General features: G+C 40.3%; 1 protein-coding gene across 1 annotated transcript in view; it reads right to left on the reverse strand.

The window, feature by feature from the left end:
* Window positions 1-12332: 12332 nt before the first annotated feature.
* Window positions 12333-20598, reverse strand: part of Slc6a5 (solute carrier family 6 member 5) — a 46986-nt gene continuing 38720 nt past the window's right edge. The window contains exons 13-15 of the mRNA XM_090348940.1: window positions 20348-20448; window positions 15549-15716; window positions 12333-12488 (exon numbers count right to left, since the gene is read on the reverse strand). Coding sequence (XP_090205066.1) covers window positions 12333-12488; window positions 15549-15716; window positions 20348-20448 — 425 coding nt within the window. The remainder of the gene's footprint in view (window positions 12489-15548; window positions 15717-20347; window positions 20449-20598) is intronic.

Genomic DNA, 20598 nt, shown 5'->3' on the forward strand with positions numbered 1-20598 from the left:
ATGTCTCAATTTTCGCGCCCTCCGAACACCATCCCGCAGCCTTTGACCACTTGACCTTCAATGAAAGTTGTCAAATTAGGAGCCTCAGCTTATTAAAAACAGGTTTGACACGCATGCGCTTCTGGTCTCTGCCTTATTTTTCTGGGTACTTCTGTATGTAAGCTATTGTCCCACTTGATCCTGTACATTGTGGTCCCTTGACAGATGAAAACGGGAATGAACAAACAGGTGGAACTCAGGTGAGGAAGTGTTCTGGGAAGGCCACAAGCTGAGGTGAAATAATAAAAGGTAAACTGATGTTAACTTTACCTGGCTTCAGCTTGCCCAGGAAGGGACTTCTCTGTCTAGGTTTTGTCTCTTCAATCCAGAGTCTAAACTTTTCCTTCCACCTAGAGTGTATTGTACATAACACTAATGTTAAATCACACACTTTGAAGAAAGTATGGTTTACTAAATCTAGCTAGTTTTGTATCCAGGGCACCATAGGCCATACTGTGTTAAGATATCCACGCAGTCTTTAAATATACCTCAGCAGCCTATCATGGCTTTGACCTGTTGCTTCCCAAGCCTTTTTCTTTTCTTTTATACTCACTAATCCTCGAGGATTCCCAGAATCCTCGGGGGAAAAGGACCAGTGAGAAGGAAAAGGGAGTAGGAAACAAATATGACCAACTTACATGGTATACATGTATAAAAATGAATGGGCTACATCATCCCTGGCCATAAAGAAAATGAGAATCAAAATAACTCTGAGAATCCATCTCTGCATATAGAAGTTTCATATGATCCATCCATTCTATCCGAAGTATTGATAAAAGAGAAATGGACACTTTTGCCTACAAACTAACTTATACACCAATGTTACAGCATTATTCAAAATAGTTAAAACTTTAGACAAAACGTATGTCCTCTTTTTTTGCCAGTCTTGGGCTTTAGCTCAGGGCCTGAGCACTGTCCTTGGACTTTCTCAAGATTAGAGCTCTACCACTTGAGCCTCAGCACCACTTCCAGCTTTTTTTCTATGCATGTGGTACCAAGGAATCGAACCCGGGTCTTCATGTATGCTAGGCAAGCACTCTACTACTAGGCCAAACTCCCGGCCAAAGCATATGTCCTTTGATGAGTGGATAAAGTGTGACCATATATATACATATATACATATGGAATCTTGCTCATAATAAAGAGAAATGGGGTACTGCTACACAGTACAACACAGATTAACTTGAGAACCTCATGCTAACTGAAGGAAACATCACAGAGATCATGTTTCATCTCTATGAAATCTTCAAAAAGACAAGTCTATAGAAATGTAACAGTAATCACAGTTTGCCTAGGGCTGAAGGGTCAGGAGGGAAGATAAATGGGAGCCCACTGAGGAATACAGGGGGTCTTTGGGGGGACTTGAAAGTGTTCTAAAGTTGATGGGTGTAAAGTTCTCACAGATCCTACCACACTGAAGCCATTGAACTGTGTGTTTTTAGTGGGTGAACTGTTTGCTATGTGAGCTGCACTTCTAGTTAATGACTTTAGCAAAAGATTGCAACACAGCCAAGTGGTACTTCCGATTTTTCCTTCCTCCAGAATGAACTCCCTGCCAACTGGGATGGTACCTTCATTACATGCCCAAGCCCAATAACCCACTTGTTGGTCTGGTGCCTCTGCACCCAACTCATCTAACTCTGCCAGCATGCCTAAAAGAAAAATCCCATTAATCATATCTCGGTATACCCACCTCCCAACTTCCTCCAAACCATCAATAGAGCTACTCGTAGGAGCACATACAGAGCAGACTCCTGACTGTTTCCACTGCCTCCATTCTTGCCCTTTACATTTCAGTCACTCCCCTCCTCCAGAAGACGTGGTCTGCTTTTCAAAGCACGATCCAATCATATGCTCTTTTCCAAAACCCTCCTGAAAATCACCATAGTTTAGAACAATCCAAACATTTTTGTAAAGTCCCTGTTCTCCTCCCCAGTGTCATCTCACCCCATTCCTCCCTCCCTCCCTCTGGGTAAGTTGTTTTTGAAGTACCTTAAACATTAAAGTTCATTCTTTCCTTGTGATCTCTGTGCTTACTCTTTTTACCTGGAATAGTCGTCCACTAATCTTTGTTTGGCTCACTTTTACTGTGACCAAACTTGTGTTCAAATGTTGGCTTCCTGGGGAGAACTGACCTTAAAAAATAAGTCCATTTTACCCCAACACACTCTGCTTTTTTTGCAGTGATTATTATTGGAAATAGTATGATTTTTGTCTTCCCCAATACAACCCCAGCTCCACAGAGTTGGAATTTTGTCTTCCGTGTTCACCATAGCATTTTTCCACTTAATGCGGTGCCTGACACATTTTCGGAGCACAATACTAGTTGAGTGAATGCGACCACAGATGTTCTTGCAAGACATGGCATGGAGAATTGACTTCTTATTGGCTGTCACCAAGGCAACCAGATTGACCTGCCCCTCTGGGCCCCAGAGATACTCCATTGTTGAGTCTTTTGCTGGGGGTGGGAGGAAGGGGCACTGGGGGAGTGGATCCCACAAAAGGGGGAGAGAAGGATTCAATATTCCATGAGCTAGAGGTAGAGCCAGGCCTCAGAAACTGCCTATCTTACTGTTTTCAAATTTCCCTCTCTAAATCACTGTGATTTGTCCACACAGCTTTACAACTATCTTCACATTATGGACATGTAACAAACCTGTTTATAAGACAGGAGGAAATGAGACAGCGTGATACTATGATGGACTGTGTCTCTCAACACACACACACACACACACACACACACACACACACACACACACACACACACACACCAAAAGACAAGTTTTAAGTACTAAGCCTGTTTTACCTGATGTGACTGACACATTCTATGGGAAAGCAGTCAAGAAGACTCTCATTTGTTTTCTCAGAGATATTAAATATGTTCCTGCCAGGAAATGTCAATCCACTATCCACATTTTGCCTAATGTGGCCTGCACATAACATCTAAACTCTGTGAGGACACTGAAAGCACTTCTAAACTACACTTTTTTTCAGCCTTAGTTCTCACTTTCCATCAGTATGTCCTCTTCTAGAGAGGGATCCCAAAAGATAAGTCACAAGAAAGACCATTTTAATGGATCTTTTGGGGTCCCTCTCTAGAAGAGGTAAAACATTCCTGCCTTTTAAAATAAAATGGTCTAAGCTGGGCACTGGTGGCTCATGCTACTCTGAAGGCTGAGATCTGGGGATCGCAGTTCAAAGCCAGCCCAGGCAGGAAAGTCTCTGAGACTCTTATCTCCAATTGACCACCAGAAAATCAGAAGTGGTGATGTGGCTCAAGTAGAGCAGTAGCCTTGAGCTGAAGAGCTCAGGGACAATGCCCAGGCCCAGAATTCAAGTCCCACTACCGACAAAAAAAAAAGAGGTCTGAACTGGGTGCTGGTGGCTCACACCTGTACATCTAGCTACTTAGGAGCCAGTCTGGGCAGGAAAGTCCATGAGACTCTCATGTCCAATAAACTACTCAGAAAAAACTGGAAGTGATGCTGTGGTTCAAAAGGTACCAAACTAGCCTTAAGCAAAAAAGTTCAGGGTCAGTACCTAGGCCCTGACTTCAAACCCCAGGACTGAACAACAACAACAAAAAGTCTGTCTTACCCAGAGGTTGTACACCTTCATTTAGCTGGCAAACTATCTTGCTAGCCTACTGAGAGTCTAGCCCCCCTATACCAATGTGCTATTTCATGAAGCTACAGGGAAATTCTTCCTCTATTTTCCACAGTCCTGTCCTACATGGGATTCCCATGCTCTCCAATAGATGCTGTGGCTGTGTATGCATATGTTATGATCCCACTCACTTTGAGTAACCTGGCAGGTAGATCCAGTTTTACCCATAGTTCCTTGCAGATTATAACATAAAACTCTATTCTTTAGACAGAGCCAACACTCAATATTTGCTTATTCAATTTTTTAAAAAATGCCTTTTTGAGTATCAACTTTGTGTCACAAACTATTAGGTCCTAGAAATGCATAAATGATTATGGTATCGAATATACTATGAAAATAACTAAAGGGGCAAAGGAATCAATGAGTGATGAAATGTAATTCAGCTTCAGTGTTGATTCACATTCGACTCCTGTCATTCTTTTCTCTTAATCCTACTAGGATCTATAAGAAGTCATCTGCAAAAGGAAGAAGAATGGGTTAAATAATTTTCAATATAAAATTCTCATAGAACTATAAATTGCTTGAAAGGCAAAAAAGGAGTGTCCTGAACCATACACAGATTCTGCCTTACACTGTAGAATGTGTAATCATAGAAACAAATCCAATCTTTGTGAAGTTGGGCCATTTTAAAGGCACTAGAGAAGTTTTCTGCTGAAAAGGGCCCCTGCTGTGAATCTTTAAAACAGCAAGGTCTCATCCCACATGCATATCTCTGTAAATATGATCCCCACAAAATAGACTGTCATGAAAGAATTCACACCTCAGATGTAAATGACCTTGGAGTTCTATGCAATCATGAAATTCTGAATCTACTTGTGGGAGAGACATCTAGGCAAAGAGGGAAAGAAAGCACAGACAGAAAATAATCCAAAAGGGCAGGAGAAAGCAGAATAAGAAATTGTTTTTTTTTTAAATGGGAGGAAAGGAAGGAAGAGAGAGTGTAGCAACTCAGTTTGATTGTGTACAATGAATGCCCGTACACCAAAGTCACAAAGACACCCCTTTGTACAACTACTATATGGTAATAAAATGCAAAAAAAAGAGAAAAAGTAATAGAAAGATTGTGGACTGTTTCAATGAGAAGTGGAAGGGGAGAAAAAGAAAGGGTGATAGGATGAATAGAGTACACATAATAAACATGTGTATATATGTATGCTTGTAGATATATATGTGTATGTTTATACATATGTACATTTTTGCCAGTCGTGGGGCTTGAACTCAGGGCCTGGACACTGTCCTTGGACACTTTCTGCTCAAGGCCAGCTCTCTACCACTTGAGACACAACACCACTTCCAACTTTTTCTATGTATGTGGTACCAAGGAATCAAACCTAGGGCTTTGTGAATGCAAGGTGAGCATTCTACCACTAAGCTACACTCCCAGCCCTATACATATGTATTTATGTGTGTAAATACATATAGGCATATGGATATGTATATGTAGAGAGAGAAAAAAGAGAGAAGAGCACAATGAAGTCCACAAAAATAAAATAGAAAAATAAGGGATGGGGTTAATAAAGAATAATATAAATGGGTGACTTTGGTCAAAGCACATTATATGTATGTGTGTAAATAGCACAATGAAACTCCTCTGTACAATCAATTAATGCTAATGAAAAAGAAGAGAAAATCTGGGCACTGGGTGGCTCACATCCATAATCCTAGCTACTTAGGAAACTGAGATCTGAGGATTAAGGTTTGAAGCTAAACAGGGACAAGAAAGTCTGTGAGAATCTTACCACCAATTAATTACCAAAAAAGCTGAAAGTGAAGCTATGGCTCAAATGGTAAAGCCATACCCTTGAGTAGAAAAGCTCAGGCACAGTGCCCAAACCAAGTTCTCAAAGACCCACACCAAAAAAGAGAGGAGAAAAGGTAAATAACAGTAAAATCTAAGTGGAGGAAGAGCCAGCATACAAATGCAAAGAGGTGCAAGGATGCATGAGGAAGCCAGGATAGCTCTCCAAGTGGATTTCCCATGCCCATCTCCTTCCAGGCAGATCCTTGTTTCATTTCTTCCTAACATCCCAATGTAGGCTAGATGTGCCATTAATGTGTGAACTCTAATTTTTCTGCCTTGGTCTTTACGGTTTTTGATGGTTCAGAAATGAATTATCTCATATGTTACCTGATATATTGTATATACGCTTATTTGATTATTTGAAATAGGATAGGGAAGGGGGGAAAACAAGATGAGGGGTGGGGTTGGAGGGAGGGAAATGGGAACCAAGACATGAGAAAGGATTTCAGTGTGAAATAATGCACCTTCTATCTGGTGAATATAATGTAACCCTTCTACTAATTACAATAAAAATACATGAAAAAAAGAAATGAATTATCATCCACATGGTCATGTGTTGGACATTTGGCTCCTCACTTCCAGCAACATTTAGGAGGCAGTGAAAACTTAAGTAAGGTGAGGCCTAACTGAGAAATGACATAATTTGGGAGTCTTGCCTTTAAAGATTATACCTGTCCCTGGTGACTGCCTCTTTCTGTCTTCTGTTGTCCATAAGATAAACAACTTCTTCCACATGCTCACATTGTCATAATGTCCTGCACATAGAACCACACTTTCTGTAAACAAACCAGAATAAGTATTTCCTCCTCTAAGTTATTCTTCTGGGTATTTGCTCACAGCAACACAAAAGTAACTCGTGTATACCATTAAGAAGAAGATTGGTCAAAAGACAAACAAGTCCCATGATATTGTGTATCTGCTTTAAAATACTCTAAAGAACTACCTATTAGGGGCTGGGAGTTTGGCCTAGTGGTAAGAGTGCTTGCCTAGCATGCACAAAGACCAGGGTTCGATACCTCAGCATCCCACATACATAGAAAAAGCCAGAAGTGGTGCTGTGGCTCAAGTGGTAGAGTGCTAGCCTTGAGAAAGCCCAAGGACAATGCTCAGGCCCTGAGCTCAAGCCACAGGACTGGCAAAAAAAAAAAAAAAGAAATACCTCTTAGGGTGAGGAGAGTCATAAATGAAATAAAATTTGCTCATGAGTTGATAAATATGGATACAGGGATGGGGCATAAGACTTCATCATCTATTCAATTTCTGTATATCTAAAAACTTCCTAAGTACACTCACACATACACACACAGACACAGACACACACACACACACACACACACACACACACACACAAGCACTGAGCAAAAGAATCTCAGAGAAGACATAACACTAAACTTTTGGTATTTTCCACTCTGTACATCTTCTGAAGTGTAATTTCATGGCCTGTGTAGATTTTTTTTAATTGAAATGAAGTTGAATTGTGATAAAATGATCATATCAGGGCCGAGAGTTTGGCCTAGTGTAGAGTGCTTGCCTAGCATGCACAAAGGCCCAGATTCTATTCCTCAGTAGCACATACATAGAAAAAAAGCTGTAAGTGGTGCTGTGACTCAAGTGGTAGAGTTCTAGCCTTGAGAAAAGTCCAAGGACAGTGCTCAGGCCCTGAGTTCAAGCCCCACGACTGGCAAAAAATAAACAAATAAAAATAAATAAAAATAATCATATCAACAAGTACAAGGATTAACTTCTCCAGTCTCCCTTCCCCAGATCTTTCTCTATCTCGTTTTCTCTTTCCTTCCTGTAAGGGACAATTAATAATTCAGCAGAGAATAGTGCATTCCAGTGGTTAAGAATATAACAATTTAATTGATATTTGTTCCTGCAGAAGCACAACAGTTTCCCAGGAGGACAATTTTCTATGGCTGTTCCAGGCTTTTCACAATGAAACATCAATCCTAAGGAAACCTGGAGCCCCTTTGTTAAGAAAGAAAAATAGTGATTCATGCATTTGCAACAGACACAGTACTACAATCATCATGTTTTAAACACTGACATTTATTTGGGGTTTTTGTGGACTCATACATTGTTAAGATAAATTCTAATTTATATCAGTATATAATAAGCAAATATATAATACAATAAATTGCATTTATACACATAAATACAAAATTTGAGGTAGGGCCTCAAGAATAATGACCTCTTAAATGAATAATGCACAATATATAATATGTGCTCTGTAAGATATATATATGTATATATGATGCATCATTTGTAACATAATATATTTTCTTCATGTACAGTTAATGAAAAAATATAAGGACCTGATTAGGGAACGTATCTTCTTTTCCCATGGGCAACAGTACCCACATAAAATGCTTGCATTTAGGATATTATCCACACGCAATTTAAGAATTAACCTATTCATTGATAGGTCCATAATAAAGTGCAAAAAATGACCAGCAAATGAGAGGCAAACAGCTCCTTGTCTGTTACTAAGTATCACTCTCACAAAACACACCAAAGGAAAATGGTTGCCTGAGATACATCTCATCCACAGCAGGCAAATCAAACCACTTCTTGCTTTCTAGAGGTGAAAAACACCCAATCAAAAGCACTTTCTCTTCGGCAGCAGGCTGTTTGGAGATGACCTGAGCAGGTGTGAGACCACAAAAATATGTGAGACCACATTTGACAATTTCTTGGCCTCTCTAGATCTGAAACAAAACCTGGGAAAGACAGGAAGCTTCACTTTGCAAAATCTCAGGGTCACTCCAGGGGGATGAGAATCAAGAGCCAAATCACCTGTCCTTTTTCCCAGCCTGGAAATGTTCTGGATGATACCCTGTATAAAACAGGAAGTACTCATTTGTTGGCTTTGGCCTGCATCCCTGAAAGGTAACCTGCTATGCAAAACACTTCCACTCAAGTCATCTGCCTCAAAAACAAAAACACCTCACAAACCCAACCCAGGTGCTCTGGGAGCAGCCTCTTCCTGCCACCACATATACATCTAGCATTAGTTACATGCCAGCCTCTAGGAACAATGAGGAAAGAAAAAGCTGGATTTGAGGCATGGAAACCCCCATGCTGATAGGAGATAGTGGACAAGGAGTGCTGAGGCACATGGAGATGAGTAGAAGACATACTGAAATGAAAACCCAAGTGCCATTTCATAAGACAGTGGCATAAAGACAATCCAAATTGTACCCAATGAAAGATCATCATATTAAACTCTTTCTTAAAGTGCTGCTCACTGCAATGCAAGTTGATTCCATTTCTGATGTCTTAGAAACACATTGGAAATTGCAAAGACATTGAGGTCATCAAGATTTTGCATTGACCACAGACATCATGCAATAAATAAATATACAGAAGGAAGAACAACTATAAAAAAAATAGCACTGGACACATTTGTACACAACAAACACAGCCCTAAAAGAGAGAGAGAGAGTAAAAGTTGCTAATGTGCAAGACAAACATTTGCATAAGAAGCCACAACACCAATAGGTAAGAAATATATTTTTTTTCTTTTCTGTAAAGGATATTTCAGGCTAACTGTTTTTCACATATGGCTTGTTTTTCTCTGAATGGGTTTCTGGCATTTGTTGATGATATGAAATAATCTCATAAGTGGAAACTACTCCATCATGCTTCACAGCAAGCCAATGAAAGTCTTTTTTAAGTAACTCAGGTGTTGTTGTGGGAATTTTTCCTCTTCAGTTTGAAGGGACAGTTCTCAGGTGGCAGTATACTATAGTGTTATTTATTTTATTTGTATTCATTCATATTTTTGTCTTCTAATTGACTATGTGGAAACCAACCATCTGGTGGTCTACATCTCAGCTCTCATCACCCCAGCCAAGTACACAGGAAGCACAAGACTGGAGATGAACAAGAACTGAAATCAGCTCTCACATCAAACACTTCTCTGCCAGAGAAAGCCTTGAAGGTGAACACAGCTCTAAGAGTCAACACACCCAAATTTAAAAGGTAAATTTTCACCTGAGCCTCTTCCTTCAAGCAGATTTTATATTAAACTTGAAAATTACAAGGAAAAAGAAATTTTAAATTAAAAAAAAACATTTTTTAAAGTCCAGCTTGTTCAAGAGGCAGCCATTAGGGTCTTTCCTAAGGTCTTATAAACCCCTAAAAACCACAAGGTAGCCAGACTCCTATAGAAACCACACTAGTTAAGGGGAAAGGCTCCATCTTTACAATTAAGTAAAGTTTCCATTTTTATCTGGTAACATCCATAGGGCTATTTCCCCTCCCCCCCACCACCCTTTTTATAAATTAGGGCAGCAGAAATTAGGTTGGCTTCTAGCATCAGACTCAGTTTTAGCCAAGAGGTGAGAGGAGAGCCAAAAGCCATGCATCCTGACACAAACATACCAACCCCAGGAGAGAATGCTAATTGGTTTAAGCACTTTTCTTCAAATTTCAAAATGGAAAAAGGCTGCAGATGGTTTCCAGGCCTATCTTGTTTCTATACAGCCAATTCACTCCCCAACTACTGATTGGAAAGGCTAATGCTTAATGCCACCTCATGTCATCTGGTACAAGAATAGGAGCTTCTCATAAATATGGCTTTCTTAGGGAAACAAGTGCTGAGGACAGACAGGTCATGGTGGCCAATAGTGGACAGGCAAGGTCTTGGCTCTGCTTCTAGAGCTAGGTTTCAAGGAGGCTCCAGGTTTAGTCTCTAACAGATAGTTCAATAAGGCCTAACTCAGGGAGACAGAGGGCAAGGAAAAGGAAGAAGAGAGATAAACACACATTGTTGATGAAAGATGTGAAACCTACCATTCTAACCCCACCTTTCTTTCCTTTCTTAAAACCTTCCTCCCTTCGCCCCTCTCTGTCTCCCTCTCTCAGGCTACTCTGAAAAGCTGGAAGTTCATGAAATCACTGGCAAATGATGATGATATATTTGCCCTAGAAATGGAAGAAAATGAGTTGAGACATTTTTATACAAATGAAGTCATCGTTTTTAGAACGTTACACAAAAATCTGTTGTTGGATTTCATTGCCGTTAGGCAGGATGAAAATGTCACATCAGTACACAAGATTTGAACTGAAACGCTTTGCCTGAGACCCTGTAATATGAAGAAAATGGTTGAAATGGTCTCCTAAAGAGGAAACAGTTTGAGATTTAGATATTAATACTGTATGGGGACGGGGGAGGGGTGGAGCTCAGACTACACTATTCTAAATGCACCGTCTCTATAATGATTCCTAAGATATTTATAAGGACGGAAAACACCACTATAAGTACAAACTACATGAGCACATTTTTAAAATCTCATCTATGCATGTTCAGGATACAAGAAGAGTATAAAGGTTACGGCTTCACCAATCTCAGCCGATACATGATTTGCTCTCATTAGAGTGCAGTTACAATGAGCACTGTGCAAAGGAACTCTTGGGACTGAATTGGCTAAATGTCATCTTAAAAGCTATAGTCTTAATTGGCTCACTCACTACCTACCTAAGCTGTATTTATCAGACATTTCTGTAAATACAGTGGCCTAAGATGTACTACCAGAGTGGTGAATATCATGATACTTTTCACTACATCCTTTATTTCGTTATTTCTCTATGATCACAATTGGAATTTCTTGTGAATGAAGAAGAGCAAAAATTGAGAAAGGGTCTTTTAAGGGTTTGCATCATATATTATATATTAGACAGAATCAGGTTAAGTCTTGTTTCTCCCAGAGGTTGAAAGACAAGATATCTCCAGCTTTCAGAAAGAAATTTAAACAAGAAGAAACAAACCATCATGACACTGGACCACTGTACTTTGAGGATGAGCTCTGCTATGAGCATAGTAAAGAAAAATCAGGCACAAAGTATAGGATGGCTTCTTGTGCACAGGTCTAAGAACCAACCAAGGAAAGTCACAAATGTACTTATTTTAAAAATAATAATTCTAGGGGCCGGGACTTTGGCCTAGTGGTAGGGTGCTTGCCTAGCATGCACAAAGACCCAGGTTCAATTCCTTGGTACCACATACATAGAAAAAAAGCCAGAAGTGGTGCTGAGGCTCAAGTGGTAGAGCTCTAGCCTTGAGAAAGTCCAAGGACAGTGCTCAGGCCCTGAGCTCAAGCCCAGGACTGGCTAATAATAATAATAATCATAATCATAATCATAATAATAAAGATAACTTGAGGGAAGAGAGAAGGGTGCTTCACCCAGACTTACAGTGGACAGAGTGAAGTATCCCAGTTTGTGGCACACTTGGTCCACATGAAGGAAACAGATACCCAATTGTGACATCAAATACAACCACTTTAATAGTGTACAAATTTACCAGCTATGTGTTACGTCCATAACAATTACAAGCCACTGTTATCCCTCAAAATGTACATGCCCTATATGTCTCTCATCTATACAAAATCACTATATTTCTCAGCTCAGCTCTAAAATACCAATGAGTCCAAATTGACAGTCCTGAAAATCTACCATTCTCTGCATGCCCTACTGGATTCCCCCAATGACAGCACCCAGTGGGCACTTCTCTACTGACCAAACCACAAGGACCTAACAGAGCTCCCCCAGTCAACCTGTCCCCTCTGGATAGAGTAGGTGCTCAAAAGGAGCAACCTTCCACAAAGTGACACCCTGGGCTCGGGCAAGCAACGCTTCCAGTAGTCTGTGTGTGTCTCACTATAGCATGCGACACTATGGACTATTTTCTATGTAACACTCTCATGCATAGCTGTGAACCAAGATGTCGGGAGAAAGAAGAAAAAACGGGAATAAACTGGGGGGAAATCTTATGGGGAGACAGAGAGGAATGAAGGTTGGACTATTCCACACTGTTGGACTAGCACTGGGTACCCAGTTCCAAATCCTTTACTGGCAGTTTGAGTCCCAGGGAAGAAGTTCCCAAGGGGTCGATCATATTCTTATAACGCTCTCCACGGTGTTGTGCTAAGAACGGGCCCCAGTCTGGCTGTGGAGAGCACACCAGCTTCAGCCTCTGCAGAAACAAAATGGTAGAGACATACATGATTAGAGAAGTAGTGTACCTTCTGTCCCCAGGAACCACCTACCCCTGCCTATACTTGCTTAGGACCACTTCTCCAGAACATTGGTTGAAGCCAAAAGCCCCAAACTCAAAAGATTAGTTCCCATTCATTAACTAGACCAATGATAATAAGGAAGACACTTTGTTTGGCTCACTTGAAATTATTTATGCCACCCTACGAGCAACATTGCAATTGCTCCGTGTTTGCTTTGATAGAGGACAAAAGGCCCAGATTTTGATTACACATTTCCCCTCTCCAAATGAGCAAAATCAGTGAGTGTCAGTCTCTACTGTTAAACAGAGTCAGCAAAAGACATGGGCTCCATGACTTTGCTCTATGGACTCAATAGTGAGCTGCTTCATCAAAATCATTTTATTTTCTTTAGTATTTTTCCTAACAGCATACAAAAATATAAACATATTAAATAAAATATGATTGATATATATAATATGTAACTATAAGTTAAATAATTTTAATTTACTACATTTTATTTATATTTATTATACAATAAATATTTTATAAATGAATATATTAAAGTATAAAAATGACTAGTGGGAGAACAGCATGAAAAATGAAGAGTCATTGCCAGGAACAACTGAAATTTTTAATTATTTGTCGATGAAAATATACATTCCTAACTTGGTCTTGCAGTGTGAGTTCTTCTAAGTGAGCTAAAAGTAAAGGGAGTGTCTCTACCCTGTCAACTGAATTTTTTATGGAAAACACTGTTTGACTGGAATCCTTTCTAGGAAAAAAGAAAACGTATTTCTGAATACATAGAGGGAATAATTAAATGTTTATTACCAATTACAGTGAAGCTGGTTCGTTTAGCTGTTGGTTTAATCTCCCCTTCATTATCAGTTTGCCACTTATGTGTCTCAAATCAGCCATAATAATTTATATGACTCATCAGTTTAAAAAATTCCCTAAGATAACAGTAGCAGAAGTTCTACCAGACTCTGCTTGAAGAAAGGTTTTCTAGGTCTATGGCTGGAGAAGTTCATCCGGAGCAAGAGCAAGCTCTTCTGCCCCACTGCTGGGCTTGTGTGCATGGTGCCACAGTTAATTCACCTCAAAAGGACACTCAACAGAATTTTCTGAGCACACTAACCAGGATACTGATTCAGTAAGAAGACTCCTAGGCTTAAACTGCCCAGCTCTTCCTCCATCTGTAGAGCCCAAGCAGCAGTCACTTGTACAGTGATGGACTCACCAGGACCTAATTCCCATCCTATTTCTTCCCTGCAGACCCTCCTTATTTTATTAAACTGGCTGTCCATGAGCAAAGTCCATAGAGCTGCTTCCCAGTCTCTGTTGGTAGATATTTCTATGTCTTGATCGCATCCAGTGCTTCTCAAACTTGAGCATGTCTGTGAATCACTTGGAGGAAATCCTAGTTTGGGAAAGCTTCCTGGAGTCTAAACATTAGTAATTCCAACAGCCTTCCAGATATCTCCTAGACAGACCTGCAAGTAGCAGGGCTCTGGTCCAAAATGCCAGCCCCTTGCATCTTCAAGAGAGAGGCTGAGCTCTGTCTTGATTCCTAATAGTCCTGCATAAGTGGGATTCAACAACAGTCTAATCAACTGGATCCTACAACTCCAGAATGAAGGTAGATATTATTATTATTATTATTATTATTATTATTACAAAAAGGAAATGACTTTGGGAATAAATTAATAAAGATAAATCTCTTTTCACTCCATTTATGTCCTGGATACTAAAATTTGTACTCAGGGCGCTCCACACATGAGCAGGTACTCTACCATTTGAGTCACCCCTAACCCTTTTGTTTTGTCTTCATGCTTTTAGATATTTTCTCTAAGACCAGTTTTGAACCACCATCATCCTACCTATATGTCCTGTGTAGCTGTGATCTTAGGGACATACTACCATACTTGATTTATTGGTTGGGATGTATTCTCACTAACATTTTTGCACAAGTTGTCTTTGACCCATGATTCTCCCAAACTCTGCCTCCAGAGTCACTGGGAATCCACACCTGTCGCCTACGTACTGCAGTTCTTACAGTCTATGAAAGTAGTGAAATTTAATCAGGTTGGACTTTTCAGTCATTCCTAACACAGGGACCAAAAGGAGGGGTGGTAATTTGAAATGTAATAGTAATTAATATTTGGGAGGAAGGAGGCTTAGATAGAGGAGGAACACTAGAAAAGATAGGAGCTTATGTGTGGTTAAAAACTAAAGAATGAGGTACTGGGAGAGTAGCCTAGTGGTAAAGTGCTCACCTAGGAATGCATGAAGCCCTAGGTTTGATTCCTTAGTACTACATATTCAGAAAAGAGCTGGAAGCAGCACTGTAGCTCAAGTGGGAGAGCACTAGCCTTGAGCAAAAAGTGTCCAAGGATAGTGCCCAGGCCCTGAGTTCAAGCCCCAGGACTGGCAAAAAAAAAAAAACAAACTAAAGAATGATTGGGGCCAGGAGTGTGGCCTAGTGATAGAGTGTTTGCCTAGCACTCACAAAGACTCAGGTTCAATTCCTCCATACCACATACATAGGAAAAGCCAGAAGTGGTGCTGTGACTCAAGTGGTAGAGCTCTAGCCTCAAGGAAAACCCAAGGACAGTGCTCAGGCCCTGAATTCAAGCTCCAGGACTGGCAAAAATAAAAAAACTGAAGAATGAAATTCAAAAAGTGGATAAGGGGAAAGGAGGAGGAAGCTTCAGGAAAGAGAAGACACTTCCATCACTGATTCCCCAAAGCTGTCCCCACACAGGAACCATGACAGGACCATGACAAAGCTCAGCCTGTGATTGGCTGAGCACCTACATTACAGGACTAATATATAATACAAATGGATTTAATAGAAACCATGGCAATTGTAATCACTTAAGCACCAGGTTTCCTTCTTCAATAAGTTGACTGCGTGTGTGTGTGTGTGTGTGTGTGTGTGTGTGTGTGTGTGTGTGTGTGAATGCACACAGCTTTTAGGCACTCTCCTTCCAGAAAGCATAGGATAGCAGGTGGGAGAGGGAAGCAAGTAGAATTACCTCAATAAATCTTCCTGGCGCCAGATGCATTTTTATCACAAACATAATCGGGATCCAGATAACTGAGCAGGCAAGCATTAGCCATCCGAGCACCATGGACCAGTTAGGGTAGCGGTAAGAGCCGTAGGTCATTGGCTCCCACTGGTAAAAGCTAAAGCAAAGGATAAACTGGGGAGGGGGAGAAAGAGAAATCCACATGTTAGGGTGGTGCTGTGGATCATGCATTATTCAACAGGCATGTGCTGAACCCGTTATGAGCCTAATGCTCTCATTTCCATTATCTTATTTTATACCCATGTCCGCTCTGAAACAGAATTTTCCAAATGAAGGAACTGAATTTCAAAGAGGAGATGATGACATACATTTAGCTGCTGTGCTGCCCCAGCATTTGCCATCCCTTAGGAATTGTGTGTGTGTGTGTGTGTGTGTGTGTGTGTGTGTGTGTGTGTGTGTGTGTGTGTGTACAAGCTGAGATGAGCTAAACAGATAGCCAGCAAAGTGACTAATAAGGAACAAGTGGGAGGGAGGGAGGGGCTGGGAGTTGTAAGAGATTGTCTACGGTGGATAAGCAAGCTTGGGATAAGCATAAACTATAAATTTATCCACTTTAATTTTTTAGAAGATTGGCTTTATTCTTGCATGAGGGATGGCCCACATCCAGGAGCTGCCTTTTAAGCTGTCTGAGTGAGACCCAAAGTGGTCCCTGAGCAGTGACTGAGCCAGAAGCCCAGTCCTATAATAAGCTGTTGGGCAAGCAGAGAGGATCCACAACTCTCTCTCCAACTGACTCAAGGTGAACCAGTGTCATTGCCAAACAGTGAGCTGAGAGCCCAGAGACCTGCAGGCTAATCTTGGCTCTACCATTAATTAGCTGAGGGACCATTATGTCTCAGACTTCTTTGCTATAAAATGGATATATTTTACACCATGTATCCAGTACAGAAGTTTGGGAATAAGAGTCTGATCATTGCTGAAGCATTCCCCTCTCCTGATTCATTTTCTGCCCATTATCTCCCATCACTGCACACTTGGCTGGAAACAGACATAGAATCTCTCTGAAGGCTCAGCTAGTGCAACTGAAGAACAGAAAATGCATCTGCAGAAAACAGAGGCACCTGCAAAGTTGGATCATGAGTTCTAACTGCTCTAGCCAAACCTTCAAAGATAGGGGAACATTTTCCTGAGAAAATCTTGTGGCTTCTGGTACTCATTCTGGCCATGGCAGCATCAGCCTGAAATCCCTTCCCCACCTGAATTCTCTCCTTAACTCTTCCATTCCCATCCCATTAAGCTGTGAAATAACTGTTGAAGAACAACTGGGAGAAATAACATCAAGGAAAAGAAGATATGGAAGTATTTTAGAAATACGTGACACACTATACAAATAGAAGGCTTCTATATTGTTGTTGCAAATCCCAGGTTGCTTAAGCAAATGATTCTTTCAATGCAACAATATTTCAATATATTGATTTGAAGCAACCTGAGCCCAAACAACTGTTGAGGGGGAAAAAAATGTTACTATAGAAAGAGGTGTTGCCAGAAGTGGCGCTGTGGCTCAAGGTGTAGGGCAGTAGGCTTGGGCTGAAGAGCTCAGGGACAGTGCCCAGGCCCAGAGTTCAAGTCCCAGGACCAAAAAAAAAAAAAAAAAAGAGGTGTTGCCTGTTCGGGGCCCCCTTTTAAAATACTTGCCCTAAAGTTATAAGCTTTATTAGCCAGTCTATTGGAAGTAGGGCCTAATGAAATTATGGTAAGTGGCTCATTTCATTTACTATATAAATAGCAATACATCTGCTTATGTGTGTGCATAGCTCAGAAACGTGATCTGACTATGTATACAATAATTGCATGGAGAATATTTATAGCTCCATAAATCCTTGAAGGCATATATAAAATGATCAATTTTATTTCAGGGGCTCTGAAGTAATTTAAACCTATAATCTCAACCTATTCTAGCACACCACAAATACCATTTTACAGAAGGGGAAGGCGCAAAAGATAAGTAGGTCTTAGTCCTTGGATACCCATTTCCAGTTGCACAAACATCACATCCAACTTAAAGGTACAGACCTGTTCCTTGCTATAAATTTCTCTTTGCTCAGTCAGCTCTCATAAACTTTGTTGTCAGATGGGCCTGGTCATGAGAGATGGTAATTTTGCCAACAAGTCAGGGCTACCTTGATGTTTTGCTAATTACAGCCAAATGTCAGTGCAGAGAGACTGGTTGGTAGTTAATGATAATGAAATTGACCATTTCTAATCATCCTTAGCTTCCAACTAAGATAGAAAGAGAATCTTGTCTAAAATATTCTCTGTGAACTGGCTGAAATTTCTAACATGAGTTTTGTTTTGTTTTTTCATTTTTGTTTGGGTTGTTGGGCTTGAACTCAGGATCTGAGTGCTGTGCCTAAGCTCCTTCTTCTCAAGATTGTCCCCCTTTCACGTTGAGCCACAGCTCCACTTTAGGTTAGATAAAAATCTCACACACTTTCCTGCCTGCTAAGTAGCTAGGATAGCAGGAGTGAGCCACCGGCACCTGGCTTAACTTGATTTAGGCACAAAGGAGTCGAGGAACTTACTAAAATGAAAAAAAAAAAAAAACCCACACAGCAAGTCCCTAGAATTCTTTCCTGATCAAAAGATTAAGAGTATTTTAACCCCAAATGGCCAAACCAGGAAATGAACATCTGGGTTTTTAAGAAATGCATAGCACATGGGCCTGAAGCCTAGACAACACTGCATATATTTTGGCTCTGTAAACCTTTAGACAAGTTCCTCAAACTCTCCAAGCCTCAGTACATATATAATAGTGGCCATAATTTTAAAGGTAGTGTTATGAAAATCCTACCTGAATGATTGACCTTCACATGTATTAAGGCTGATTATTTCTGCATGGTAATGTTTCTGCAGAATATAAGAAAACTCTCTGAAGTTTAATATCTTCTAGAACAGAAGAAAAATAAGGCAGAATCTAGAACAGATGTTTAAGTCTGACTCAGCCAAGAATAAACTATGAGGAGTGGAGGAGGGGTAAATCCCAGTTTTTCATACACAGTTCAGTTCTAAACTCATGAGATGGAGTCTTTCTGAATCTTTTTCAATTCTTATTCCCCACAACTCAGATGGGAATTTTCAGGTAAACCGCAAACTGACATATGAATATACATGTCTGTTTATTCAAAGAAAAAGTAATGCTGAAAGGTTTTTGTGTCCTAAACCTCTAGCTTTTCAAAATGAAGAAACTGAGGCATTTTGATGGATGGAAGGAAAGGAGGGAGGAATGTTTCTTCTTACCTTTCTTATTTTTTAGTCTTTATTGTCAGGGTAATGTATAGAGGGGTTACAGTTACATTTGTCAGGTAGTAGGTGCATTACTTCTTACACATTGATACCCCTTCTCATGTGTTTGTCTCCATTTCCCTCCCCCTAACCCCTCCCAATCATCTTGTTTCCCCCCTTCCCTTTCCGATTTCAAATAACCAATGAACGTATATACAATATACCATGTAACAAAGTCAGATACAGTGATAACATGAGATTAACCAAAGGGCAAAAAAAGAGAAGAGATATAACATAGTACATTAAGAACAACCCTCACACAAGATAAAGCTCTTGTTTCCATATCCTAAACAGACCCTTTCATTTAGCCTCATCCTATATGACCTTATGTACCTAGTTTTTGAGCTATTGTAATCCTCTGCTAGGAGAGTCCTAGATGTATACTAATTATTACAAATGAAGGAAACCATTGAGCCTATGTTCCTTTGGGTTCGGCTTACTTCACTTAATGTGATTTTTTTTCCAAGTCTTTTCATTTCCTTACAAATGGTCAGCCATCCTTTTCTTACAATTCTTAAGCAAGGCTAAAAATTCCCTAGAAAAATGATTGTCTTAATCTGGTTCCTAGTGCCATCTACTGGGATAAACAGAAACTACAGCCAGCTTCCTCCAACTGTGCCAACATGACACCAGTATTACTAGTCAAAAAGTGGGGAAAAGGCAAGATCTCTATTAATCACTAGTTTTAGAGAATGAGTGAGGCCAACTTGACAGTTATGACACAATAATGAAGGTGACAAGATGTGAATGAATGCAAGTCCCTGTGCAAATTTACTGACAACACGAAAGGCTCTGATCTTTAAAAAGATGAATGTCAGCTGATCTGAAAATGTCACCTGACACTTAAGGATGACAAAGTAGTCCTCAAAAGCAATAGAATGAACAATGAAAGTGTAATTAATGTTATATTAGTTGTAGACCCATAGTATTGAGTACTGGTTGGGAGAATTCATATTGGAGCTAGACTGCAGACTGTCTGGGTTCAAATAGTTAATTACTAGATTTGCAATGCTATAAGCAAGTCATTTCGTATCTTGTCTTTAGTTCCTCATCAGCAAAATGGAAATGATTATATCAGCCTCACTGATCTGCTTAGAGGGATGAAGCTTTAGACACGAAGTACCTTGAACAGAGCCTGAGACGGGTACCACATGGCAGATGTCTGCTGTGATTGCTTGCTACTTACTGGCAGTTCATACGACAAAACTCTGTGGTGGAAAAAGTTCCACAGAGGTGCTTCCAAGATCTATGCATTAGTCCCAGCTCTTCATCTGACCAGAGAGGCAACTGTAAGTAAGCGATTTCACCTCTTGGAACTTCAATTTCCTTATCTGAAACATAAGAATAACCCTACCCCACCAGCCTGTCACAGGCTCACACATGTGTTCTTATACTTACAAAAATCCTTTATAGACACATGCAAGGGAATATTTGTATATTTTTAAAAAGCATGAAAATCTTACAGTTAAAATGGTTGGGGTTACAAATGCCCAACAGACTTTCCAGAAAATATTGGGCTGGAATCCAATCATCATCTCGATATCTTCACAGAATCTTTGCAGGCCTGCAAATACACAAGCAGAGGCCAAGTGAATGAAGGTACAATTAGGAGAACACAGAGGCAGAGGGCAAGTACTCAAGACTTGTCATGCAGGCACCATTGGCTAGGGGTGGGCCCAACCTGGTGTCAGCCTGACCCCTAATTAATTAATTA

This window comes from Megascapheus bottae, chromosome 16 (assembly GCF_031878675.1).
Source record: "Megascapheus bottae isolate mThoBot1 chromosome 16, mThoBot2.hap1, whole genome shotgun sequence".
In the NCBI taxonomy this organism is placed as follows: domain Eukaryota; kingdom Metazoa; phylum Chordata; class Mammalia; order Rodentia; family Geomyidae; genus Megascapheus; species Megascapheus bottae.